The sequence below is a fragment of the Astatotilapia calliptera genome, chromosome 12 (genome assembly GCF_964374335.1).
Source record: "Astatotilapia calliptera chromosome 12, fAstCal68.1, whole genome shotgun sequence".
NCBI classification, from domain to species: Eukaryota; Metazoa; Chordata; class Actinopteri; order Cichliformes; family Cichlidae; genus Astatotilapia; species Astatotilapia calliptera.
The window spans coordinates 33,278,510-33,305,637 of record NC_137433.1 but is presented as its reverse complement, the minus strand read 5'-3'; the positions used below and the strand labels follow the sequence as shown (position 1 = coordinate 33,305,637).

Genomic DNA, 27,128 nt, shown 5'->3' with positions numbered 1-27,128 from the left:
TTAATCTCTTCTAAAGCTCTGGCATGTTTGTGGCTGAAAAAGGAATATAGCACATGATTTATTGCTGGTCTGAGTGTGTCTGAGGACTTTGTCTTCAAGTGTTGAGTCATTTGTCAAACACAGTTCTTGGCTGCTGCCAGAATTTCGCCGGTCACTTAACGGTCATCAAATGTGAGCGAAATGCAGGGAGTGGCTGTCTCTCTGCCAGTCTGTTTCGGCACCATTTTTCTTTCTATTCGTCTTCATTTTCCAGTCTGTGGGGGACATTCTTGTGGACAACAATTTGTGAAGAATCTAAAACATGTCACACTTTTTCCCCAAAGAGTCTTTGTGCCTCAAACAGAGAGAATCTACAGATTCTGTTGGTGCTTTGTGCAAGCCAATAAGTTAACTTTGGCAGCAGCTGGCACGCCAGTGACAATGCACATGTGTGGTCTTTATTAGGGTCACTTCAGTTCATGAAGGCAGAGTTGATTGATGCTCTTCTGTAGTAATGTTATAAACATTCAAACAGAGTTGTATGCAAATCCATACTCCCTTTTTTGTTTGCACAATACCAATATATTCCACATTTCATGACAGGCTTGTAAAAATAGATGAAGTGTTTTTCTGTTTCGTGCTGGGAACTGCTTGTGCACTGGTGGAACTTACTGTCATCAGCCGAGCTGTGCCTGCATGTTTGATGACAGGCAGAGCTCAAGAGATTCTTATTTCTAGGACAGTGTTGGTGTACAGTATCAGGGGACTTTACAGTGTCTGAGCATGTTGTCAGACTTTGGTGTACCCGCAAAGCAAGACAGTGTTGTTGTACAAATAGACAGGAATTGCTATTGTGTAATGTCTTAGGATCAAATGAACGTCTTGCGCTCTTCTCAATTCGTGAGGAAACTCTAGCGGGGAGTTCTCTGTGGGATTCTATTTGCATGTCATTAGAGAAATAAATAAAAAATCAATACAAATGCTATTAAGGCCTCACAGGCCATCAGTGACCATAAATGTGTGAGTGGTGGCTCGCATTTGCTGTGAAATTGAATGTAAAAGCCCCATTCTTGCAGGCCTAGAGACCAGTTAATGACCCAGTGGTAACCACCAATCCCTAGGGAAAAGGGTATATTCTGTGACCAGTAAGCAAGCGGTTACTAGCAATTGCTAGTGTGAAATTACTCACAAAGAGAAAACCTCTATGGGATTTCTTTGGTTGCCAGCAGGTTGCCGTGGTCACCAGTTTGCAAGTCATTACCAAGCGATAACGAAACTGTGAACAACGTGACGCAAATCGAAAGCAAAACACTTGCTTTCAAAGTAAAAGTCGTGTCTTGGCAGTCATCTTTTTTTTTTTTTGCAGACAACTCAGCGTCTTCCATGCAGACTAAGATCAACTGCATCAATCTGGTAGTTGACCAAAGCAATTGCGGAGGTTTTTGGTGCAGCACCCTCTTTGCATCTGATCTCACATCGCTGACCCTTTGGAGAATGTGCGTTTTTTCTGGAAGTTGCTGATCTCCAAACTATGATTGTCCTGCATTACACAAAAATCTAACAATGATCTTTGTGTAGCGGTTTGATTTCCAGTTATAGGATTTCAGCCACTGTGCTTTTTCATGACTGTATGAAATAAGGAGCAATCAGACTTTGAGTTTTTACTAAAGGTCATTTGAAATTGGAAATTGTAAATGCTTTAATACAGACCACAGTGTCACATGCTTTTGATTTTTGCGTCCTTGTTGTATCTCACAGCAGACTTGACAGCTATTTTGGACGCAGTCTTTGCTCTTGTCTTTTCTATCGTTCCCTAATGATCTCTTTCACACCCTAAGGCCACATGACACCACTTCCAATTACACTGAAGAGAATTTTTTTTCAACTTCCCGTTGAAATTACTTTCATGGTGTGCATTTACTTATGTTTGTCAAATTCATTTTAGCTCTGAACATCAAAATAAATAACTTTAAGCGCATTTGGATTTAAATGAAAAGCAAATCACAAATAGGATATAGATTGCTGGAGGCTTTATTGGCACTTCCCAAGCTATTACATTGAATTTAAAAGCTTTGCAGCGTTTAATCACTGTACTAGATTTTGAAAGATTGTATAGTATTTGATGAATACATAGTGGATTAGGGCAGACAGTTTGATTCATCTGCACGAATGTGATCTGGAAAGGTGTCAACATCCATCTTTCATCTATCTGTCTGGTTAGAAATCCATCTGGCATTGTTGGCGCATTGGTCTCACATATTGTAAAATCTAACTTGCATGCAGAGAAACTTTTTGGTGCACATGAGAGGCTATCATCAAAGTATCAACAAAATAATTCAAAAGTAATGTTTTTAGTGTCGGTTCTGTTCTGTTTAGTCAAAGAGCCTAAATTCACGAGATTAGAAATTGTGCTTACCTACTGTTTGATGTCAAGTGGCTGCTGTGCAAAGATCTATTGTTCAGCTTAAGCCTGTCTGAGTGTAAAAGCACAGAAGTATTATATTTTTTTATAACACGTCCGTCAGGACAACTGATTTATGAATAGGATTTCAGCCTCCTCATATGAAAAGTGAAACCAGCATAAGAGTGATGTGATTTCTGTAATCTATAATTTTAGTAAACACTATCTTGTGGTTTGTAATCATTAGCTTTAAGTCATATTCAGAAGATAAAGGTCATTTTTTAAAGATTATCCACTTAGCAACTTGTCAATGAAATGTAGCCAATATTCATGCATTTTCACAGTTTGATCAATGACAAAAACACTTAGCTTGGGTCTTCCTAAATAGACTTTATTAGCCATCTATGCTGTTTATGTGTAGAAATAAAACAGGCATAGATGGCAATGACTGGGAAAAAGTCAGACATAGGATAAAAATGAGGAGTTGGTTTAGAGATGGGTTGCAAATTGGCTTGCAGAGGCAGGACTGACTGAAGACAGTGCTGAACAACTAAAGCAACAGAAATATTGTGCACTTTACTGAAGGGTGTTGTAATCAGCTGTTGCAAGTTTATACACAATGATTGCTGGCAAAGCTTAATTTTGGAACGTGCCAAAACTAATGCTGCTCTTAATTTTTGTGTTTTACAAAAATACTGAGTTTAATAAATCTGAGTTTAATAAAGGCCCAGGTGTTGGACATGGTCTTCTTCCTGTCATGTGACAAATTCCACATGGGAACCCCCCCCCCCCCCTTTTTTTTTTTCTTTGTACGTGAGACTTTAAAAAATTATTTTCTCTCTCTCTCTCTCTCTCTCTCTCTCTCTCACTCACACACACACACACACACACACACACACACACACACACACACACACACACACAGTCACACATTTAGAAAATGTTATATTTCTAATCTGATGCAACAGCTCTCAAATCTGACATGGTACATTTTCTAAATTCCAGCTCTGTGTCGCTATGACTTAAACATCCTTGTCCTCTTCACCCCTTTTTCTTTTCTCTGCTCCTCTTCCTCCATTGCCACTCGCCACCTCCTCCTCCTCTTCTCTTTTTCTCAGAAGCCAAATAGCTGGCTTGCTTCTTGGCAGTTCAAGCTAGAAGTTTCAAACAGAGTTCTGAATATTTGACGAGTGTGTCATCACTGATTGTTCTTTGGGCTGGGTTTTTGAGATTAAGCGTTAATCACAAACATGATTAGAAAATTGAAACAGCATATAGACCATGTAAATATAGTTTGAAGCATGTTCTGTATGAAATAATCCATTTCTTTCCATATCTGTCGACTTGTTTCTAACACCTGCTGTACTTTAATTCCATTATACATTTGATCTTCCCTAATCATGTGAAAACCTCGCCTTACTGTGTGATGCAGACTGCATCTAAGATGCAGCATATAACTAATCATTTTTTCCCACTCTGGTCTGCTCTCCCTACAGTGCCTGGAAACTTGGGGTGCTTCAGAGACAGTGGTGACCCCCCCACCCTGACTGGTGCCAGTGAGACCTCCAACAAACTCACTATCCAAAACTGTATCAGCTTCTGCAGGAAGCAAAGATACAAGGTGAGATTTGGAATTAAATTAAAAATATATTAAATAACAAGAAAACATGAGAAATTTTATTTCAACTGCAATCAAACATGACAAGTTCTGTAAAACTAAATGTAAAAAAAAAATCCAAAATAAAAGAGGAAAACAAACCGTAATTGGTTTATGGTTTATCCTCTGTCCTATCACTTCAAATCTACCTATTGGATGTAAAAACAGAGTAAATTGTTGTTTTTAAAACAGGCGTGAGCAGTCTTTTTGCAGTAGTCAGGCTTTTATGCAAATCATCTGCTTTTATGGGTAGTTTTCTGTCAGTTATCTAGATGATGCCCTCTTTATTCAGCCATCACGCTTCCTGTTTGAAGCCAACCAGCAGATGACGAATCATCACAATAATCAAGGCTGACAGCTGGAAATGAATGGTTATTAGCCCACTGGGTTCCTCCTCTTCACTGCATTTTCCCTTCTCTCTGTTTCTGGCGTGCCATTGTCCCTGCTACAAACAGTGCCAGGTGTTAATTTTCTGTCTCAGCAGATCCACTTCAGCTCAGTATGCATTGACAGATACTGACAGGCACCCCCTCCCCTCTCAGTTAGGCAGATGTTACAGGAAATGGCAACAGACTGGCATCATCTGCCTACCCTTGGACTGTCACTGTCCTCAATACACACGTGAAACATCAGTGCTCTGAAATATGGATCCCACGTGACTTTTTGACAGAGAGCATGCCTGATGAGTGAGACAGCAATCCATGGCTTGTTTACTCTGCCAAAAGTATTTGTGTACGTGTTCTCAAATTTAACCGCATCAGATAGAATAATACAACAAGGAGCTTGATACATCTGGGTGGAAGCAGAGGCTGCGTGAATTCTTATTCCATGAGTAGGAAATTATCCAGTACCTTCAGTTGCGTGTGTTCGTTTAGAGCCTGAATATCGAACAACGGCGTCCTTCTGAATGAAGAACAATACCTCTTTTGACAGCGAGTGGCCAGCAGTGGCGAGGTCAAGATGTGTGAAGGTTTTTGACGTGTCACATTCCTGCGCTGACACTTTCTGGAATGGTTTACTAACAGTTTTGATTTGAAAGACAGATAGGTGTTATTCCTGTACCGTTTCTTCTGTACACCCCGTGTGCAGCTGCGTGTTTGAAGGGAGTCTTCTAATCAGCTGAGAGGCCACAGTTATACAGACTCGGATTACAACATCTTGTAATCACGAGAGAAAGAGCAATTAGGGCGCTTTAGGCTCGAGTCACTTATTTCAGAGGGAAGTAGCTACATGTAGTCAACTGTTTACCCCACGTTTACACAATTCCACATAAATCGAACATGAAAAACATAATTGGTCCTTTTAAAATGAAAAAATGTAATGTAATCAAGTCTTATTTTATGGGAAAACAACAATCTTTATAGTTTGAGAGAACTGAAAGAATGTGTGTTTGCAGTCAGCAGAATGACCCCCTCAGTGTTTTCCTCAGTTGCACAACTCCTTTTTCTGTTTTGCAGCTTGCTGGTATGGAGTCAGGATATGCCTGTTTCTGTGGCAACGATGTGGACCTACAGAAACGTGGGGAGTCACCTAGCATGGAGTGTAACCATGTTTGCTTCGGTGACCACACTCAGCCCTGCGGCGGAGACGGCTGGGTCATCATATTCAGCAGTGAGCACTGACAGTTGTCATTCTTGATCTCATTCTTTAGTCTTTTCACATCTCTGCTGTAATGTCACATACATTTTCAAACATTTAGTCTAGTTTTATTTTGTACAAATCTGATTTGGGGACAGCTCATTTCTTTTATCATCGTAAAGCTGTAAGAAGTCAGAACACAACACACCTACAATTTTAAAATTAGTAACCCTGCCTGCAGCTAGCTCTTCTTTATTCTAAACCCATACCGCCATGCCATCAAAGACAGGATCTGCTCTGAAAAGACTTTTGACTGACAAAATCTGCTATCAAAGATCAGGTTTTGTACAGCCTGAAATTAAAGCCCAAAGGCTCAGCAGTCTAGTTTTCTCTCAGACCACCTATATTTCAGTCTCCTGAAAAGGTTTTTTTTGGTCCATTCAAAAACATGTTTCTTGCATAACATTTATTCATATGTTATGTCCAGTTAGGCTCATTTTCCAGAAGCTTTGTTGCTGGTTATGCGTGAATCCTATTTCTTGTTTTTAATACTCACATACTCTTCAGTTAAACCACATTCTTCTTCAGGCTGTTTTTAGGCTGAATCTTGTAAAGATGCTTTGAATTAAATTCTGAATCTAAATCAGCTTGAGTTTAATAAATCAGATACCACAGCTATGGTGTTTTGTTGTGGTGCTAAAAATCAAAGGACATGTCTGTCCTTTGTGTCTGATCAATCACAAAAAGTCATGTACAGCATGATCACAAGTACAGATGTCAACCATCTCCACAACTTTTAATCTTTAAACGAATAACACAGGCATTTTTTTACTGCTCTTTTTTCAGCCCGAGTGGGGGCCTGTGGTGGGAACTACACTTCTCCATCAGGAGTGATCTACTCCCCTGACTTCCCTGACAAATACGGGGCTGGGCGTGTTTGCTACTGGACTATCCAGGTCCCTGGATCTTCGGCCATCCTCTTCAATTTCACCTTCTTTGACATCTCCGACCAGACCGACATGGTGGAGCTATTGGATGGCTACACAAATCAAGTGGTGGCCCGCTTCGACTGGCGAAGCCCTCCGCGGGATCTGGTAAACATCACGGGCGACTTTGTCATACTGTACTTCTACTCTGACCGAACCAACCAGGCCAAGGGATTTGCTCTTCTTTACCAAGGTGAGAGCTCACCAGATTTTCTGAAATGTCTCACCTATTGTGATGTTTTCCTTCATTATAGCTTCTGTGCTCAGCCTGCCTTCATTCATAACACTTTGCAAACAAAGTAAGAACCCTCATTTGCGTGGCTGGCTGGCTGGCTAGCACTATGATAGAGTTTTGCATAGCATCCCTAGTTTAGTAAAGCAACACCTGTTAGTTGTGGTTAGGCAGTTGTCATGGCTTTGGCAGGCCCTTTTCTCTTTTCATTTGCTAGTCAATGTCTCACAGCCCCGGGTGATATTGCATATTTAAATGTGTTCTGTTTTTCTAGGAACTCAGTCTCTTATCAAGCTGCTGCAGAGTGCTCACCCAGAGTGTGTTCTCTGCTAAATTGCACTGAAAGTTTTTATGCCACCTACATAAAAAATACAACCATCGTGTGCATTACGGCTTCTGATATGCCGATTTCATTGTCTAGTGGATGCATTTCTAAGAAACTACAGCTCAGAGGACTTCAAAGTAATTTTATTCCTCCCAGGCTAATGCAAAGAATGTATAAGGATTCATGTGGAATAAAAAAAAACCTTGTTTTTTTGTGTTATGTTCTCTCATGAATAGTCTGAAAGCACCAGAAATGATTTAATAGATTAATTTCTGCAGGAATGAGCAAAGCACACCCTGATATAATTCACTGTAGGTGACATTCAAGCTCACATTAAGAGGCAGTCTCCAGCCGCCCCTCCCTCTCTCCCTCCATCTGTAATTCTGTGTCATTTTTCTTTGCCTGCTGGCATTACAGTAAAAACAATATTGGAAGGTCAAAATCCTCTGACCCTCAGACAGGCACGATCCTTTCTCATGGCATGGATCTTGTTTTGCGGGAGGTATAGTCTATTCCAGAAATGCAATCTGAGATGGGTTATGAGAAAAGGTCACCTCCTGAATTAAGTAGTTGTTTTTTTGTTTTTCAAACAGAACTATATAGATAAAAACACATAGTGACTGAGGTACAAATAGAAAGCAGACAGTGTCAGCACCATATACGTTTAATATCTCCTTGGTGGCAGGCTGAGCGGTTGGATCTGTAATTTGAGGATAAACGCTCTCAGATGACAGTGACAGCACATTTCAGCTGTGACTGGGTTTGAAGCATGGCATTTTGTTTGCAAATGGGAAACATGTGGGCAGTTCTGGGAACATCACAGCCAGGTTGAGCAATTACGTGAAAAAGAAAAAAAACCCATGCTGGTTTAACATCTGACCAGCATTCATAAAAGAGTGGAACAGTCCTGGAATAATCGATATTTGAAAGTAGTTCACGCAGCTGAGAAACTCGAAGCACCTCAGCAGTGGAAGAGGCGAGGTGATGTGAAATAAGATAAATAAATGTACAGAAGATTCATGAGAAGCAATATAAAAGAACTGCACAGTACATGTCATGTGTTTAATGTAAAGTTAATAATTTGTTGAACATACTGGGGTATTTAAAAAATAACTTGAGCCTGAGTTGGTTAGTTGGAAGGCCACAAAGTCAAGCTTAACTGCAGTTCCCAGCAAATAAGTTGACGCCAGTCCCAACCCACATGCCAGCAGCTGTCGTAGCCCATAGTTGCTGCATATCTGCAAGCCTCTTTGCAACCCAGATTGTGTTTTATTTCTGACTTAATTAGTCTCCAGAACATATCCATGCCACCAGATATAAATTTCTGCAGTTGAACACTGGTATTCCCGAATGAAATATGCTTTTGGTTCGACCATTACTCACATATTGGAAAGTTTATTCTGCACTGCCAATGGAGCAGTCAGTGGAGAGTTGTGGAAACTATCATTTCCATTGGACTGTTTCAAATTGTTAGAGATGGCTAGGTCCTTACTAAGTCACCTGAAGTTAAATATGCTTAAAAAAATTTTTTTTTCTCAATTTATAACTTAAGTCATTTATTCTGTTTCTTCATACGTGTGCTTAATCTTTTGATGTTTTGTGACTGTGTCTAAAAGTTTTAATTCTTTAAATCTAATTTCTGATATTCACAGACATCTGCTCTAAGCATCTAAGTAAAGCACAATATCTCATCTGCGGATGATTACAATTGCAGCATAATGACTCAAACCTTAACATGTAAGAAAAATAATAAAAGACCCAAGTGACACTCATAAATATCAGTGTGAGACTGAAACACTGCACAGTTTGTTTCTCAGCGGCAACATTTCACACGGAGGACGAGAACATTTCTTAAAATCACACAGTGATTTTAAATAAATCGCAACTATGTTTAGGAGACGTAAATGAAAGGCAGAGGAGATCTCATTTAGGATATTGCTTTCCTCTGGGAGCCCATAAATGAGCTGAAATAGTCCATGCTCCCTGGCACTGTTGTTTTATGAAGCAAACTCTGCCCATCTGGAGCTGTAAGCAGGTTAAAGCAAACAGAATTTATTGCAAACACTTTTTGAATCATGTCTTGAATTTAAAAAAAAAGTTCTCAGCACCACATGTTTATAGCACGCTTGGGTGTTTTTGCAAACTCCATCTGTTTCTTAACAAATGCAGTTAGTATTAAATATTCACTCGTGCCTCTGCTGTATATACTTTCAACAACATGATCAGCATGAAGTAGTATAATATTACCTCATGCTTGCTGCAGCCCAGTTTATACAATGGAATAATTAAAGGAGTGTTAAGTGATCGATGCCCTTAACTTGTAGAAATTACAGTGACATGGCATAACATTTCCCTCTTCTGCATTCGACGCTACATTCATCACTTCATTGTGAAGACACGGGATGTTACATTACACAGAGCTGTAATCTAGTAAGGGCAGTAAAGCTAAGTTATAATAACAACCAAGGAGTAATTTTACTACTAAAACTGATAAATGATTTATATATTTCCAGATGAATAAAAGATTTTCTTGAATAATGAAAGTCGTTTTCCTCTCCTATCTTATCAAAAGCTCCTTCTAGCCTTTTCTTATTGTGGCTAAAGGGTGACATTTTCACAAATGATTAAATGCAAATGATGGAGGACTTCATAAAAACTCGCTGATATAGCGAGATGTGATCTGCCTTCCGTTAACGTTGCTTGTTTTGTTGCTACTGACAAATTAAATGCGTCAGATCAGATTTGTATTATATCAAAAAGAGCTCATCAGTGTGCAAAACAGCAGTAGCGTGATCAGAAATCACTGTGTCGAACAAATTCAGCACAGTGATTTAGTTCAGACAGGCCAAAACTCAAGCTTAGTCACAGTCCTAGCAGATCAGCTGATCTCAGTGTCAGCTGATACCCTTATTCACCTTCAATATTGGACTTATTCAGTCTTCCTACAGTTGCTACACAGGTGCAAGCAGCTTTGCAACCCGCTTTCCACCCTTTTTCATTCTGTACCTAACATTATCAATGTCATATCAGTGTAATATGTCATGTGTTATCATTGATCCCTGCTGTGTTGTTCTGCATTTAGTTGCTCCACCCTGCCCTCCTCTGGCTTTAAATGTAAGCACATGAATGGATGGGAAGGTCGCAGAATTGAGCTGGTCATCAACTGAAAACTGGATATTGAAATCCCAGTGCTCTTCTGGCTATAGTGGTCCTGAATGAAATTAGTTTTTACCACAAAGAGCATGCAATCATTATTCTCCCTGACAAAAACTGATGCATTACCTAAAAACTGGGGGGGAAAGTGTCAGTTTACAGACAGGTGTGCTGTTATAATATGGCAGGGAGCGATATTTTAACGTTTTTAACTCGTCGTGAGACAGAATGTGAGAGAGGAGATAAATATTGGCCACTGAGTCCATATTAATCCTGTCTGAGTTTATATCTTCTCCCTGAGGATGTGTTAGTTCGTTTCAGGTGCTGCAGTTTCTGCCACAGTTTAAAGACTTGTGTGTTAGGTTAACTGGTGATTGTCTGCCTCCTGTGGTGAAGTGGTAACCTGTCCTAGGTGTAATTTACCTCTTGACCAAAGTCATCTGGGTTGTATTCCAGCCTCCCCATGACCCAAGGTGGATAAGCAGTTAAGAAAAAGGATGGAAGTAATGTTGTTGTATTGTATTCATGCATTATTTTCTTTTGGGACTGAGAACTAGTTTTATTGCTGTTAAAGTTGACGTCTCTGCTTATACCTCAAGGACAGGACAATCATTTATGTCTGAATAGTTGGAAAGTTGCAGTTTTCTTTGGAAATGCCAGTGCTGTGAGACACTTCACATCAGAATTGAATATTCTTAGCACCACACCTGACAAAGTAATCTTTTAGTCACTGAAACAACCAGATCAACTTGGTGCTGTGGGATAGTAAGCTTTTGATTTGTTCCATGTCTCCACCTGATAGTTTAAGGAATAACATTCAACTGTCTGTTTCTTTTTCCCCCCAGCACTCCGAAGCCAGGACACTAGAACAATAGAGTCTGAAGGAGCGCTTCAAAGCCAGGACACCAGAACAATAGAGTCTGAACGAGATGACGAGGAGGAAAACGAAGACGTGTCTAGCACAGCAGGGCCCCAGCTGGCTGGCGGAGTCACAGAGAAATCTAACGGTACGACGAATGGACGTTCGTCCCAGATCCTCTACGTGATCACGTCCAGCCCCGGTAAACCGGAGCACAACATGCCAGGTCAGTGGGCTGGACGCGGCGAGACCACCGGCCACAGCGCTAGTATGTTAACATCCGTCGTACACTGCACTTACCGCGCCTCTCTCTGCCTCTGCTGGGATGCTGTTGGAGGTTTCTTAGCAAGAACTCCCACTTAGCATGACCTGGTTTCTCTGAAAGTTTGAAAATTGTTCTGGTTTGTCGAGATACTGCTAGAAGCTCTGGCCCAGAGTGACTCCCTATGATCATAATTGAAGTAATGCCACATGACGCTTGTTTTCACTTGTCATTGTCTCAGAAGTCCCCACTTTTCCCAATCAGCCATCTAGTCAACACTTTGCAGGGTGGACTGATGTGCTCTGCGCTTTTCTGCTTCCTCCAAATGTTATTCTTTCCAAGCCCTAATTCTTTTTCTCAAACAGCTAGCTGATAACAGATGTGCACTGATAATGTATCGCCATTTCTTGACAATTAGCTGACTGAACTTCTCACAGGTGTAAGTTTGAATTAAGCAGCGCTTGAATAGTTCTTGACTCGCTAATCTCTTCAGTCTGCTGCGGTTTGTTTTAATTACCGTGATCGGATGTCTGATGTCTTGTTAATGTGCTCCGCTCTCTGTCTAGTGTGGACCATCTACGCTTTAGCAGCTCTCCTCATACTGACTGTCATCGCCATGGTAGCAAAGCTGCTGCTGCACGTCACAGTCAAGTAAGTATGAGGATGTTCGAGGCGTGGCGGATCAGCCAAGTATCACGTTTCCAAGCTTTTACCCGTACGCCACGATATTCATACCATACTGGTTGAAGATGAAAGAACAAGTCCTTATGTAAAGAATTTTTATCTGGAGCCGCAAAAGTCTGTTTTTTCACTTTGACTAAAGCCAGAAATTTTCCGATCAAAGAATCTCCTAGCATCAACAGAACAGAAAATTGAAAAACAAGAAAAAGACGTTGTTTAAACATTTTCTTCCAGTAGAACATAGTTTCCCTTTCCCTTCAGTGAAAACACAGAAACATTTATATAAAGATTTTTCCCCTGAAAATGGATCCATTTTCCTTAAAAAACGAATGCAATAAATATAGTAAGTTTAAGTTAAAGCCAAGGTTTACCACTAATTACAATAATTTTGAGTCCAAAAATATTGAGGGCTTTTAAACAAGTACCCAAAAATTGTAAAAACCTACACAAGAGCTTTAGTACCACCGTTTTAATGGATCTGTCTGTGACATTAATCGAGGACACATTTGTGACTCTCTTTATTAATCTCTGTTCATTGTTTTCCATCTTTTCTCCTTTCCCCTCTCTTTTGTGCAATTCCTTTTCTTTGTCTTTACTTCGTCTTCATTTCTACTCTCAGGTCTCCAAACATCCCAACCGTCAGTGGTTCAGACACCTGCAGCCAGAGCACAGCGTCTTCTGAGCCTTGGATCATCCTGTACCGCCCCTCTACCATCTCCCTGTTCAAGAAGAAGCTAAAGAACCACCACGGTGACCTCAGCCCCCTGGTGGGCAACTAGTGCTCCTGCTGCGTCCTGCCATCTAACCAAACAGTACCGCCACCCGCCACTATTCTGTTCAAGGGCCGTCAGATGCCAGGCCCTCAGACAATGAAACTCTTTGAGGCGCTAAGCAAACAAGCCAACAACTGAGTGGCTAATGACAACTGACTGAGTGAATGCTACTAAATGGTCTGTGTGCCAAAGTGGCCACGCCCTCCTAACCTGCTCAGCACCGAAGAGGAGCGGGAGGGCAGGCAGGACTGTAAGACTCCACTCTTGGAGAGGAGAATAAAAGATTGGATAGAGGAAAATCTCAAAGATGCTTTTATCATACAAGAAGCTGTTTCCATCACCCATGGATGACCCTACCAATCAAGATACCTCCAAAAACCCCTCTGGACAGCAAGCTCACTAGTGAAAATATGACAAAGCTGGAGTGCAAAAACAAATCAGCTCAGTTCAGTTTCAGTGGCAGCCGAATCTTCATCAGCATCAACGAGAGGATGAAGAAACTGAGTCTTTAATACATATACACATATGACACATGCTGTAAAACTTCAGTTTTTTTTAATAACTTAACTGCCTCATGCGGATGAACATTTTCAGCCAAAATCCAGAATCCTCCCATCCAAAGAGTTGTTTATTCATTTGTGTTCTTAATTCTGTATTCAAACTGCTAATATTTTTTTGTTGTTTTTTTTAAATATATGTTTTACGTGACACCTGGCTTGCTGAGGAAAGGGAAACAGGACGCGGAAATGTCACACGGAAGGTAGATATGACAGCACTTTGGGGACGAATCAGTCACCGCAAAATGAAAAGATCAGCGAGAAAGGGAGCTTGTTCGCCCACTCGTTCACTCAGCGCCCATGGATTTGTGTGGCGAGGAGAAGTAGCTAGCTGGCTGGGGGGTTGGGGGGTTGGTGCAGTTTGCTCACAAACTGCCATTTAGGGAGGCTCGGGAAGATCTGAGGGCTTTTTCTGCTCGGTTGTGGGTGGGAGTCTTTCCGGTTTGATGCTGTTCAAGTGCCTTAAGGATCTCCTCTTCCCTTGACTCAGTTCCGCACATCTGTTTCTTTCACAAAGTGGACTGGTGTCCCTCACAAAAGTCTGCACTTCTTTAACAAATCCATGTAGATATGAAGAGTTTCATTCCAGAATAGGGTTTCCGCCACTTAAATGTCAAAAATGCCTCCCGGTCTTGTGCAGTGATTGAAAGCATTAATCTCAGACGGGATCTTTTACATTGTTTTTTTAACACGATTTTGTTGATGTCGATTTATTTTCTTTGACACACTTAGCCTTTTGGGATAGAACTCTTCATATAATGACAGACGAGGCTTTAAAAGGCTTTTTTTGTTTCTTATTTGTGTATCTTATGTGTAGTCTTGGACGTTTACTGAACATATTGTTCACATTATGTTGTCTTTTGATTACAGGGGGATGAATATTGTTGTATATTATGTAATTCAGTGTGGGAATGATGATATTTATGACTGCTCTTTCATTTTGTGTCTCGGCAAAGCATTTAAGCAACTTGTCAAAGTTCTTTTGTGTTACTTTAGCTCAACGGTGGAGTGCTTTTAAAAAAAAAAAAATTCTAATCTTTGATACCAGTAAATTGTCTAAATTCTGCAGAACGCTGCAGACCTTCAAGCTTTTACTTGTCATATAGATTTCAGGCCAAAAGGTTGAGTGCGAACAATATAGTCAGACAGAAATATAACCAAAAGCACCCCAAGGTACTATCCACAAGCTGACAGAAGGTTTCCAGCTATAATGGTTTTCTGTGACATTTTAACTACTTGTGAAAGGTCAGAATCTACTAATGCACCAACGGCATAGTAATTGGCCTTTCCTGATGTGAGACTGGATGTTCAAGGTTTCTGCAGATGGCCGCTGAGTTATTTTCTCACTGGCAAGAAAAATAAAAAAAGATCCTAACTTTGAAGCACTTAATTTTGGTTCAGCTTACAAGATGAAATGGTACTTAATCACTTACAGCTCTGTTTCAGTGAAAAGACAAAAAAAGGAAAAAAAATACGCACTTGTACAGCAACCTGAGCACTTGAAAGAAAGGTTATATTTTATGCATGACACAGCATTACAGTGACATTCAAATCAAAAGATTTATGGTTTTCGAGAACTGAGACAGAATTTAATACCCGTAAAAAGATGAATAACTTTTGTTTCCCAATCAGAAGTTTTCTAAAATGTTACTCTCTGCTATGTTTTGCCTGTCCTCTCAACTGTAACTCATGTTAATTATTGCAAGACAAGAGCACATGCCCCTGGGTCTGTGATGTTCAGAGCTGACCAAGCGTAGAAAGAAGGGGAGAAACGGAGAGCAATGGGAAATTAATGCGCGTTCAAGTCAAACACAAGCTAACAAAATCTGACAGTTAAAATCTAACAAGGGCATATTTGTTTGGATAGCCTGGTGAATTATGCAAACTTCCATTTTCTGTCCGGTCCTCCAGTCAGTCGTAAAATTCCACGCCGTCTTCTGAGCGGTGGAAACAGTCTTTTTCTTGTCTCCAAAACTGTTTTTGTTGATATGAATGTCCTGTAGTGCTCGATAACATGAAAACAACACCAGAAGCCCTGAGTCATCACAAGAGGCCAAAACATTGTTTTCATCAAATTGTAAATAGCAAAATAGTGAAAATTTTAATTTATACAGTAAATTATTGTTATTTTGTATGTGAATGGGATATAATCTATCTTTTGTATAAGTGAAGTATCTTTGTAGTTTTATTTAATGTGTCCTGGTTGCAAAATAAACACTGTATGCATGTTTCTTATACCTGTGTTGTGCTTACTCTACTGTTTTCTTCTGCCCCAGCAGTACAGTTTATTTCATCATCAAACTCAATTTCTGATACCCGAGCTGCTGCAAAGCATATGGGCTGCAAATATCAGATCAAGCTAATCCCATTCTCCCCGTTTCCATTTGAAGTCTTTCTGTGCTTTGTGTGCGAAAATCTAAAGGTGCAGTGTGACTTTCTGAAGTCTACTTGCCTTGATTGGATTCAGGCTCGGGACATGTGTACAGGCCTTCGCCTTTTCTTCCACGAAGCACAAAACTTATCAGATATGCGAAATGACTCCCAGATTGTTTGGAGATGCATGCGCAAGAGTGAGGATTTGGAGTGCCATGTGTGAGCCATTGGCGCCACTGTGGGATGAGGTCAAGCATGCAACCTGCACATTTTAGAAGGAACAGCAGGAGTCCAGCTTTACAACTGGAAACACACTGCGAGGAAGAAAAATCCAAAAACAAAACCGAACACAGAGGGGCGTTTAATAAGCTGGAACACTTGCGACATTTACAGCATTGATTTCTTAATTCATGAAAGGTGTTTCTGTTTTCCTTTCATCATTGCTCACTTTGAAACTGCTTAAAGCTTGGCTTTGCTGAAATCTGGATTGTATATTTGGTGGTTAGCCGCATGCAACTTCATGGTAAAGTCATTCTCTCAGTGGTAAACGGGAACTGTCCTGTTTTTTTGACTATTGTTTGAGAGTAAGAAAAACCTCCTCTGAGGCTTCTGAATGAAGCAAATTTTAAAGCAAAACACCTGTGCACATAACAATAAGCAATTTTAAGACTATCAATGGTCTTAATATGCAAAGTCCTCTGGAGATCAGCAAGAACATTCCAATACATCAGACAAAAAAGCAATCTGTAGACAATCCTCTTACTCCCTCTACTGGTGATAAGATATCTAAATGATCCTCGCCTTGATGCTTGGTACCAGCGGCATCCTTTTTGCTACTTGTGTGTAAAATAATCTTTCTACACCACAGATAATCTGAAATGTTGCTAAAATTGTTGGATGAATGTATTCATTGAAAGTGTTTTTTTTTTTCTCCCAATAGCCGTAGTGCAGATTAAACTTTATTATCGCTCCTCTGGGTCCCAATGAAAAGTCTCAGCCTAGTCAACAGACAAGGAAAAGAGACTTGAGTAAGCAGATCCCTCTGAACCCAAGTCGACCAGTAATTAAGACAACAATGGGACAAAAGGTGACAGTGTCTGGTTACTGTAAGAACGAGAAAGTGAGAAGAATAGGAGACAATACCTGCCACTTTCTGCACTCAGGGTACTGAAGTCAGGTTAATTTGCAGGGATGTAGCATTAGAGGGTAAAGGAGCTTGTCTCACTTGATAGATCTGAAAACGATCCCTGTGAAAGAAGTTGACTGGTCGTGGAGGAACCTGCCTGTTTGACCCACTTCACTCTGCAGTACTATCTCATGAATGTCAATGAACAGGTATGCTGGCCTGTTTAATGCTTTTTTTTTTTTTTTTTTTAAAACATTAAATCTCACAAAGTGCATTACAATAAAAGTGGTAGAACATCCAAACAATAAATTTACCCAAAAGCAAGTTAAAAAATGGATACGTAGCTGCTTTTTGAAAGAGATCACAGATCCACAGAACTCAGGCTCAGTGGGAGAGCGTTCCATACTGGGAGGCCACTGCTGCAAAAGCTCTGTCTCCTTTAGTCCTCGGCCTTAAATGCTGCACAGCCAGCAGGCCCCTGATCACATGACCTGGGCATGTAAGGATGTAACGTTTTATGATGTAAGCTGGCGTTTGTCCATGGAGACCTCTAAGAGTCAAAACCAGAATTTTAAAGTGAACTCTAAAGTTAATGGGATGCCAGTGCACCTTAAAGGTGTGACATGTAAGTACAAACAACCTGCAGACGAGCTTTAAGATTTCATAGGAGACGTGAACAATGAATTACAATCATCCAGACATGATGAAATAAAAGGATGATTTCCAATTTCCAGCTCAAAGCGCGACGCAACTGAGCTCAACTTAACAATTTTCCCTAAATGATAGAAGCAAGAGTGAGACAGAGTGTCTAAAATGAAAGCTGACTCAAAACATACTCTGAAGTTCCTGATGAACTAGTCACCATTACTTTCTGCATAAATTTGTTGGGGGCACAAACAAGGACTTCTGTTTTCTCCTCATTTTAAGTTAGAGACAATTTTCAACCACTTTTAATAGAGTCTAAACACCTCTGAAAAATCTGCAGACTTAAAAGAGATGTATTACTGAATGCCATGTGCATAATGCCATGTGCATAACAGTGATAAGAGACAAACTTAAAAATGCTCAAAATGTGCTGAAGAAGGAATGAATATAAGAGAAACAATAGCGATCCCAAAACAGAACACACAGTAGGCAAGAAGAGCTTAACTTAGGAGCAACAACAGAAAAGTAAAATATTACATTTCACCCCTGATGATTTATACAAAAAGTAATAAAAAAGAAGAACCAAGCAGATTTAGTAAAATCACTGATTCATCTGTTGAATGGATACTGCGAGGTTTAGTTCCCTGGCAAACTGACCTTTGAGAAAGGCCTAAAAACCTGAACCCGAACCAGCTCTTCGTATTTGTGTCTTCTTGGATAATAATATTTTCTCAGTGAATGAAATGAAATTATGATAAAGTTTTTTATTTTAAAATTTTGGTCACACAGTAATTGTTTGATTGCATAACGTCAACTATGAAACCCCCCTAATGGCCTTGCTAACCAGAACAATGTCATGAAACAAAAACAATAAAACAAGCTTTCAAATAAATTAAAATCTTGAGCTTTATAATATTTATCAACAGTCTCTATATATTTTAGATTTAGACCACAACAGGAGATTTACATCATAGTTGCGCAACAAACAAATCTGCATCAACTTTGTGATGCTGCTGTATCATGTATCATGTGGACCAAAATCTCCGATCAATGTTTGTAGCACCTTGTTGAATCTATGCCACATCTATGCCGGTGAGTGTATCATTGATTTTTACCTACAGTTATGATTCTTATTTGAGTAATAATATCCTTTTTTTAAGCAAGTAACCAAAAACATATCGTAGAGAAAAAATATCTAATATCAAATATTTAATACACTGTACTACAAGGACACACTCTGATACAATATCCTTTCCATGAAAAAGGTTTAGCTGATACAATTTATACAATAAAGCAATTTGCATGGAGAACCCCACGGGACACTAAAATGCAGCTAAAGAGAAAATGTAGCCTGGCCAGCTACCATAAAAGTTTCCCTTCACCTGTGTTACATGAAAATTTCACAAAACCTGCATTAAACTATTATTATTATTATTATTATTATTACTAACGTATTTAGATTTTTGTAATATTGCTACTTAGAAAAAAAGACTACATTGTCGCCTACGAATGACGACATCCCGTGACATAACTGTCAGGCAACATGGCGGCGTCCGTGAGGTTGCTTGTCCGTCAAGCGATCCGACTTTCTCACAGAAACATCACCGTTACAGCCGCCGGGGTTTCTGCTCGGCCGTCCTGTCGATGTTTTAGCGAATCAGCCGAAGAAAGAAGTACGCATTTTGGTTTTGAGACCGTGTCGGAAGCAGAGAAGGCGAAAAGAGGTGAGCGACTGTGGAGCCAGTCTTCATATAAAAATCTCTCCATTTAATAGTTCGTTGCCTCTCTAGACATGTACAGACTTTGAAGCACGCGATATGAGGTCATTTTAGAGTCGTGAGGAACTGCTAGACAATTCGGCTAACCGTTTATGTCTGAGGCAACATTCAGTGAACTTCTAAGTGTTTAAAGTGCGATGCCGTCAACTTTATTTATGATTATTTTCATAGTGACACCTTTAATATCCCACAGCATCCTGTCATACCAGCCCATATACATTTCCTCCTTCATAACATTCATGAAGCTTCCCTGTGGTCTTCCTCTTGTCCTCCTGCCTGGGTGCTCCATATTTAACATCTTATACCCAGTATATTCATATTCATCATATTTCACATGTGCAGACATGGGATGTCTGCACATGTGAAACCATCCCAACCCTACCTACCTCTATAACTCTCCAAAATTCCAAAAAGTCTCCCAAACTTTTGACCTGGGCTGACTTAGCAGAGCAATTTTATCACAGTCAACTGGAACTAACCTAAAAACTGAAACTAGATGTGAAAACAAACTAAACTTAAAAAAAAAAATGTAGAGGTAATGGCCTTAGTTTTAGTGTCTGTTAGTTTGGTAACTTGGCCTGCTAGTCACCGAAAGACATTATATTATTATTGAGATGTCTACAATACTATGACACACTATGAGTTTGTCATAAGTTTTTATTGTAATATCTGCACTAATTTTCCTAAATCTTGCCTCTAATACATGCCTTTAATACAATAATAATTAAAGGACTAAAACTAACACTAACAACTAAATTAAAACTAAACATTTATTAAAATAAATAAATAAATAAAAACTAGACCTGAAACAAGGAAATCCACTTTGGAAAATAACTAAACTAAACTGAATTTAAAAACTAAAAGTTCAATGAAGAAAAAATCTAATTAGAAAATACAAAACTAACTATAACAACTCTGTAGCAGTCAGTAATTCCTGACTCCTTGTGCATTAGCTTGCCATATTATTGAGGGTAAAAATAAAAAATACACAAAATGACCTTCAATTCAATTCAATTTTATTTATATAGCGCCAAATCACAACAAAAGTCGCCTCAAGGCGCTTTATATTGTACAGTAGATCGCACAATAATAGATACAGAGAAAAGGAAAGTTTTAATCCTAATCTTAAAAGTAGAGATAGTGTCTGTCTCCCGAATCCAAACTGGAAGCTGGTTCCACAGAAGAGGGGCCTGAAAACTGAAGGCTCTGCCTCCCATTCTACTTTTAAATACTCTAGGAACAACAAGTAAGCCTGCAGAGCGAGAGCGAAGTGCTCTAATAGGGTGATATGGTACTACAAGGTCATTAAGATAAGATGGGACCTGATTATTTAAGACCTTGTATGTGAGGAGGTGGATTTTGAATTCAATTCTGGATTTAACAGGGAGCCAATGAAGGGAAGCCAAAACAGGAGAAATCTGCTCTCTCTTTCTAGTCGCTGTCAGGACTCTTGCAGCAAACCTTGAAGTGAAGGAGGAACTCACTCACATTGAGCTGCTACATTAAAACGAATAACTGTGATACACATACACACTAACGCTCTGCTTTCTAAACTTTTTGGGGATATTCTTTTATTTCATTTGCACAGATTACTGATATTTCATATATGGACTATTTTGCATTGTATCACTAAACCACTGTATCATGTCATATTTGATGTCCAGGGTAGCTATGATAATATTATAGGTTACGTCATAAATCCTACCCCTATTCTATACCTCTTTCTTATTGTTTTTTTTTTCTTTTTCAGTATATAAAGTTTTTGAGAATGTGGCACAGAAGTATGACATAATGAATGATGCCATGAGTTTGGGGATTCATCGACTGTGGAAGGACATGCTGCTGCATGCGATGCATCCGCAGCCTGGTGCTCGGCTCCTGGACGTGGCGGGTGGAACAGGTAAAACCGTTTGTGTGCGCTTCTGCGAAACATCAAACTGAAACATCTACTGGCAATACACATCTGTATTCCCTGTGATGATCTTCAGGTGACATTTCTTTCCGTTTCCTGGAGTACGTTCGCTCTCAGCGGGAGCGGCAACAGAGGCGGGCGGTACGCTTCGGCCAGACGCTGTCATTGCAGGACATTTCCAACAGCTACTCCACGATAGAGACGGACGGGCCCCGGGAGTCAACGGCTGTTGTCTGTGACATCAACAAAGAGATGCTCAAAGTGGGAAAGGAGAAGGCTGAGAGCTTGGGCATCACTGCTGGTAATCTTCTAAATGCAAAACTGCTTCAAGTGTCTTCAAGCTGGATACTCGGTCCCTGTGATTCTGTGCATGTACAGATCTCATCAGTAATAGGAGCCTTAGCCTCACTTTGGCTGAGTTGTTCTGAAGGAAACTGGCAATGTATGCTGTGTCACGTAGCCTCAGATGCATTATAACTGAGAAATCAACAGCTTTTCATTGATGAAAGCTGGCTTTGTGTCTGACAGAAGGAGAACTAACCATTCAGAATCAAAAGGTTAATGTGGAAAATACTGTTTTTTAATTTAAGATGTGCAAAAGTGTCACTAATATGTCTATAACATATTGTCATCAGCCTGGAGATAATACTTGAAATGCCTACAGTCTGTGAGATTTCAGAAATGGCTCTTGTAGAAATGAGGTTTGGTGCACAGTTTCCAAAGGTCATACCTTCTGATTCATTGGGTCTGATGCATAGCAGCAGTTCCTCAAATATTCATTCAAATGTGGTCCTGGTAATAGCTAAAATAGTAGATCACATATACAGATGAAGTTTTTGCTACCACAGCTCAATGAGATTTTCTCCTTTCTTGAAATCAGAAATGTCTGTTTGGGTTTGTTCTTCTCCGCAGTGATGCCAGTATTGAGTTGATCGTTGTGGTAGTTAAGCAAAAGTTTTGTTTGTGGATCTGTGGAGCCCAATATAGGACAGATTCTATGCAATTCCACCAAAAAAAGACTGATGCCAGTGCCAAAATGTTTACCACTGCTGTGGTCCAAAATTGAACCTGGAGTTGTTAGTGGCTTTTGGGCTAAGTCACAATTAAAAAAACAAACAAAAAAAAATATCAATGATTCAGAGATTCTCTTCATCATTTCCTTCCCACAGAAATTCCCCTACCTTCTGCTTGTAACTCTACATAATAATCGGTTCTCAAACCTGTCAAAATATCGTCTGGTTCTCAAAAGAAACCATGCAGAACTTATGGGGGAAAGGAGTTGTTCGAGAACGCTATCCAATCATTATACGTGTTTAATTGCATGTTCCGATGCAAGGTGGTGATTCCTGAGATATTTATCCCACCTGCATCCTCTCTGGAGCCGGAACAGTTGAACACATCGTACAGACCAAACTTCTGCATCATACTGGTTGGTTTGTTACAAAAGGCAACTCGCTGTTACGTACAACTGCGTTTTTGAGCATTTCCTTCACGTTGGTCGTCTTTCTTGTGGGACAGCCACAATTGCAGTGTATACCTGGCTTACGTCAGTGGAAAAAAGTTATTTGATTGTGAAATCTTGACAACAATGTCAACCTGACACCAGAGCGGAGGAGACGTATGCACGGAAATGCGTTTAAAGAAAAAAACCTGCATTCACTGATATCAGATATAAGCATCCAGCTTTAGTGGTGGAAACACTGCAACTTGACTGTAAACACTTTTAGATCAAGTAAAACAAAATGTAAATTAAATTTGTGCCACTATTCAGCTTGAAACATTCTGCAAGTCATGGTGGTGGGAACGACACACAGGATACAGGAGATGCAAACAGTTTAATTATAAGTGTGGGAGATTTCTGTTCAGCCATGCATGACCCGAACAGATACACTGTAATTATGGCGGAGCTATTGGCATAAACTGTCACGAGGAATTGCAAACTGCCAATAACCCACAGAATTCATGCTTGTTTGCGTTTTCCTTTGTATCAGGTCTATCATGGGTGGTTGGCGACGCAGAGGAACTGCCCTTTGATGACGACCAGTTCGATATATACACCATCGCCTTCGGCATTCGAAACGTTACTCATATAGATCAGGTAAGTTACTTTTAACGGTCTTTTTATTTTCTGTTGCCAGTTAAATTTTATTTTTTACTAATTTATTCTCAGTTTAAATAAGAGATGAATCCAGCAGCTGTGTTTTTAGAGTAACATTTTTTTGTGTCCTTTGACATTAAATTAATAACTGGCTGTTTCAGGCACTGCAGGAGGCTCTGCGGGTCCTGAAACCTGGCGGCAGGTTTATGTGCTTAGAGTTCAGCAAAGTGACAAATCCCCTGTTAGCAAGGTGAGGAGGAGATGATGGCCTTGAGTGCATATGTAATATAAATCAATACTGTAAAAAATAGTCTTGCTGAAATGTTCATTTTCTCTATAAGAGATGCTTTTATGGTTTTATAAGTTTATATAATGTGATGAATATTGCTTAATTACAAGTCAGTTGACTTTTTCTGAAACTGCAGATGTAACAGACTAAATGAGCTCTTGCTGCCCTCTTCTGGTTCTCTTTAAGATAGTATGCATGCACTTAAGTAGAAATGGAGTTTTGGGATATTTAAAAAGAAGTTGAGAATCATCAGCTGATCATTGATCAGTTTGACTTGCAGACTGTTGACTTAAAGTTCAACAGATTTCAACACAAAGTGAAATGAGGCACTAGAACTGTGATTGCATGTGATTTAGAGGTTTTAGTTTATTGAAAAGTATAAATACATGATATTCACAAATGAACTCTGGAAAATCATATAAATCAAGAGTAAAGGATAATGTTTATTAAACATCTGTGAAATAAATCTGGTCAAGTAACAGCAAGTAGCAGAGGGGTATGTTAATCACACACACACACACACACACACACACACACACACACACACACACACACACACACACACACACACACACACACACACACACACAATCACCCCTGCCCACCTGAGTAGCCCTCATCTCCCAGGCCACTCATGCATGGACTCTACTCAAACCAAGTCCTTGCACTACTTCCAATGATAGATACCCTGACTGCCATTAGGTATCAGGATTAAACGAGTGTCAGACCTCACACTGTTGCAGTGGGTCCTGGCTCCCCCCTGGTGACGAAAAAGCTCAGTCTCATATGGCGAGAGTATCGAGGCAGTTCCTGGAGGAAGTGATACTATTGAGTAGCCCCATGCTTACCTGACATGATTTGGTGCATCCAATTCTGTCAGGCTGCACCTCAGACTGTCCAGGAGCTCAGTGAAATGTGTAATTATGGGAGTTATTTGAGACTAACACTGGGTTCTAGTTCTGAGAGATTCCCGTTTTCTTTTTCAGGCTTTATGATGCGTACAGTTTCCAGATAATCCCAGTGTTGGGAGAGGTTATTGCTGGAGACTGGAAGTCTTATCAGTATTTAGTAGAGAGCATCCGCAAGTTCCCCAGCCAGGTAAGGCAGATTTATGGTCTGTATCTTATTTCTGTCATTGCTGCGCTTACTTTGATTACAGTTCTGAATTTCAAGTTCCCTTCTTAGATCTTTCATTCACATAATTTTTTCTGAAAGAGAGATTTGATTCATGATAAATGGCGTGAATTTGTTTATCTGAGTACTCGATTGTACTGGCACTGTTTGTCACATTTCTAAACCCTCTTTTAGTCTAAGAAAAAATTGACAGCATTTAAATGAGGTTACAGTGTCTTTAGTGCACATCAACTGATTGGATCTATATGCACAGTCACAGTATTAAACATCCACTCTGGAAAAGAAACAGCTGAAGCTTGTTATGTATTCACACTGTACTGCTGTGTGCATGTCTGTCACTTTGTGGATTCACTGTTAGTCATTGGTCCCCTTGTTCTTTTTCCTCTGCAGGAGGAGTTCAAATCCATGATTGAAGATGCAGGTTTCTATTGTGTGCAATACTACAATTTCACAGGTGGAGTTGTGGCTCTTCACTCTGGTTTCAAGCTGTGAGATGCACTCCGAATGCCTTCTGTAAAATATCGAATAAGTAAAGTCAGTTTCAGGCGTCTCTGCAGTATGACTGTACAGATTTTTCAGACTTGAGTTTTCTAGCTTGAGGCTTCCATCTGCTCATTGCAGAATGACCAAAGGTCAGAGAACATTTATGAAATCCAGAGGAATTATTATGAAAACTGCTCTTAATAGATCTCACTGTATGTGTACTTGTACAAATGACAAGATGATTTTTTTTTTTGGTAATGTGTTTTGGTGATGAATAAAAGCTAAAAAAGCTAATCATAATATCCAAATGGATTATTACCAAAGCTGCAAAAGGCACATTAATTACTCCTTATAATGAAGCTCTTAGAATTTAAACCACTGACTTTTTGCACAAAATAAGAAAACATTAATATAGAGTGCACATGATGAAAAGCAGGACACCACAACATTAGTTACTTGAATAAAACTGTATATTTTACATATCTTTATACACTTTAATTACAAAACTGTATGGTACTAAAGTTTTAAAATCAGTTTTTTGGTCAGAGAAGATTTAATCGTCTTTTGTGCAATTACCATGTATATACAAAGTCTCATGTTAGTGATTTTCCTCAAAATAAAAAGCAACTCAAATGTTCATACACTCGGAACATAAGACATGGCTTAAAGATAAATATATTAGTAAATAAATATTCAGAGAACATATTTCCATTTATGAAATGTGTTTGCTATACAGGTACAGAAATATACAGATTGATTTCTAGCCTTTTTTTTTTTTAAACATTTGTAATAGTAATGACAGAAAATAATTATATTCTTAAAAAATATTAATTTTTGTACACATTTTTTAATCTTAAGTGCTAGAAACAATAACAAAAACAAAAAAACTTAAATAGTGACTCAAGTACCCCAAAATGTTATATTTGCAGTAGGTACATATCTCTATGCAAAAGGCAAGATTAGATTCTCACTTGATTACAGCACTGGGTTAACTTATAAATAGGGTTATTTCAGGTTTTCCTCTGTGTAGAGAATGTGTATATTTCATAGAAACAGTATTAAAAACAGTCTGCAGGACAAACAGAAAGGCATGAATGACAAGCAATGATATCGCAAGTATGTATTATGCACAGCACGATTCAAACGGATACACTGCGGTACTTATAACTGCATCATTCAAAAAGAAAAGTCACAGTACAAATAAGGAACCCTTTTAAAAGATGAGTCTTTTCCAGCTACTTTCCTTTGGCCTTTTGATACATGCTAGAACCTTTAAAGATATTTAATAGAGCATGTTTCATTGTGGAAATCGGGTAAGTGACAAAAAAAATACACTTTTAAGGGCTTCCAAACATTAAGTAGAGTGCTACACTCTATGTTTGAATCTATTGACCCCGAGACACTCGCTCTGGTCTGAAGTTTAACGAAAACCTGTGCAGTGTCTAGATATTGCTACAAATAGCTTCCCAGCCCAGCATAAGGCTTGCCACGTTGCTCTGGCATCTCTCATACAGGTAGGCCACAACTGGACAGAAATGCAATGCATAAAACAAATTCTGTGTATTGACCAGTGTCAGCCTTGCATTCACATTTCTATGCAATTTTCTGTAGTTATACATAGCTTTTTTTTTTTCTCCATGGAGAAATGAGTGGGTCACAAATACCTAGAAAGACCCATTTCCCTGCTTGAAAACAGTTTAAAATAAAACAATCATGTCTTTCTGTTTTGGTATTGGTAGCTAAGTCCATAAAATCTACTTGACTTGGTGGATGAAGCTTTAAAGGCAGTGGTCATGTGCACAAATATGCAAAATGTATATGTAGATGCGGATAGTGTACTTATGTGT

At 39.4% G+C, this 27,128-nt stretch overlaps 2 protein-coding genes across 4 annotated transcripts in view; both read left to right on the top strand.

The window, feature by feature from the left end:
• The window catches only part of kremen1 (kringle containing transmembrane protein 1), a 61,103-nt gene extending 47,569 nt beyond the window's left edge, over nt 1-13,534 (top strand). The window contains exons 4-9 of one of the 3 annotated variants that reach the window (XM_026186144.2): nt 3,877-4,001; nt 5,495-5,648; nt 6,462-6,794; nt 11,157-11,438; nt 11,999-12,083; nt 12,733-13,534. In XM_026186144.2, coding sequence (XP_026041929.2) covers nt 3,877-4,001; nt 5,495-5,648; nt 6,462-6,794; nt 11,157-11,438; nt 11,999-12,083; nt 12,733-12,892 — 1,139 coding nt within the window. In that variant the 3' untranslated portion in view covers nt 12,893-13,534. The remainder of the gene's footprint in view (nt 1-3,876; nt 4,002-5,494; nt 5,649-6,461; nt 6,795-11,156; nt 11,439-11,998; nt 12,084-12,732) is intronic. The other 2 variants (XM_026186145.2, XM_026186146.2) reach the window with 2 other exon arrangements.
• Nucleotides 13,535-19,098: 5,564 nt separating this feature from the next.
• coq5 (coenzyme Q5, methyltransferase) lies at nt 19,099-25,575 on the top strand. Its single transcript, XM_026188821.2, has 7 exons — nt 19,099-19,311; nt 21,116-21,265; nt 21,354-21,578; nt 23,269-23,375; nt 23,537-23,625; nt 24,651-24,762; nt 25,189-25,575. Exons 1-7 carry the CDS (start codon nt 19,131-19,133, stop codon nt 25,288-25,290), a joined length of 966 nt encoding a protein of 321 aa, XP_026044606.1. The 5' UTR covers nt 19,099-19,130; the 3' UTR covers nt 25,291-25,575.
• Nucleotides 25,576-27,128: the final 1,553 nt, after the last annotated feature.

Bases quoted from the DNA above. Each gene is read 5' to 3' on its own strand.
- coq5 (XM_026188821.2), top strand. From the start codon at position 19,131: ATGGCGGCGTCCGTGAGGTTGCTTGTCCGTCAAGCGATCCGACTTTCT. The intron at 21,579-23,268 runs GTAATCTTCTAA...CCTTTGTATCAG, and splicing joins GAGCTTGGGCATCACTGCTG to GTCTATCATGGGTGGTTGGC. The intron at 23,376-23,536 runs GTAAGTTACTTT...TGGCTGTTTCAG, and splicing joins ACGTTACTCATATAGATCAG to GCACTGCAGGAGGCTCTGCG.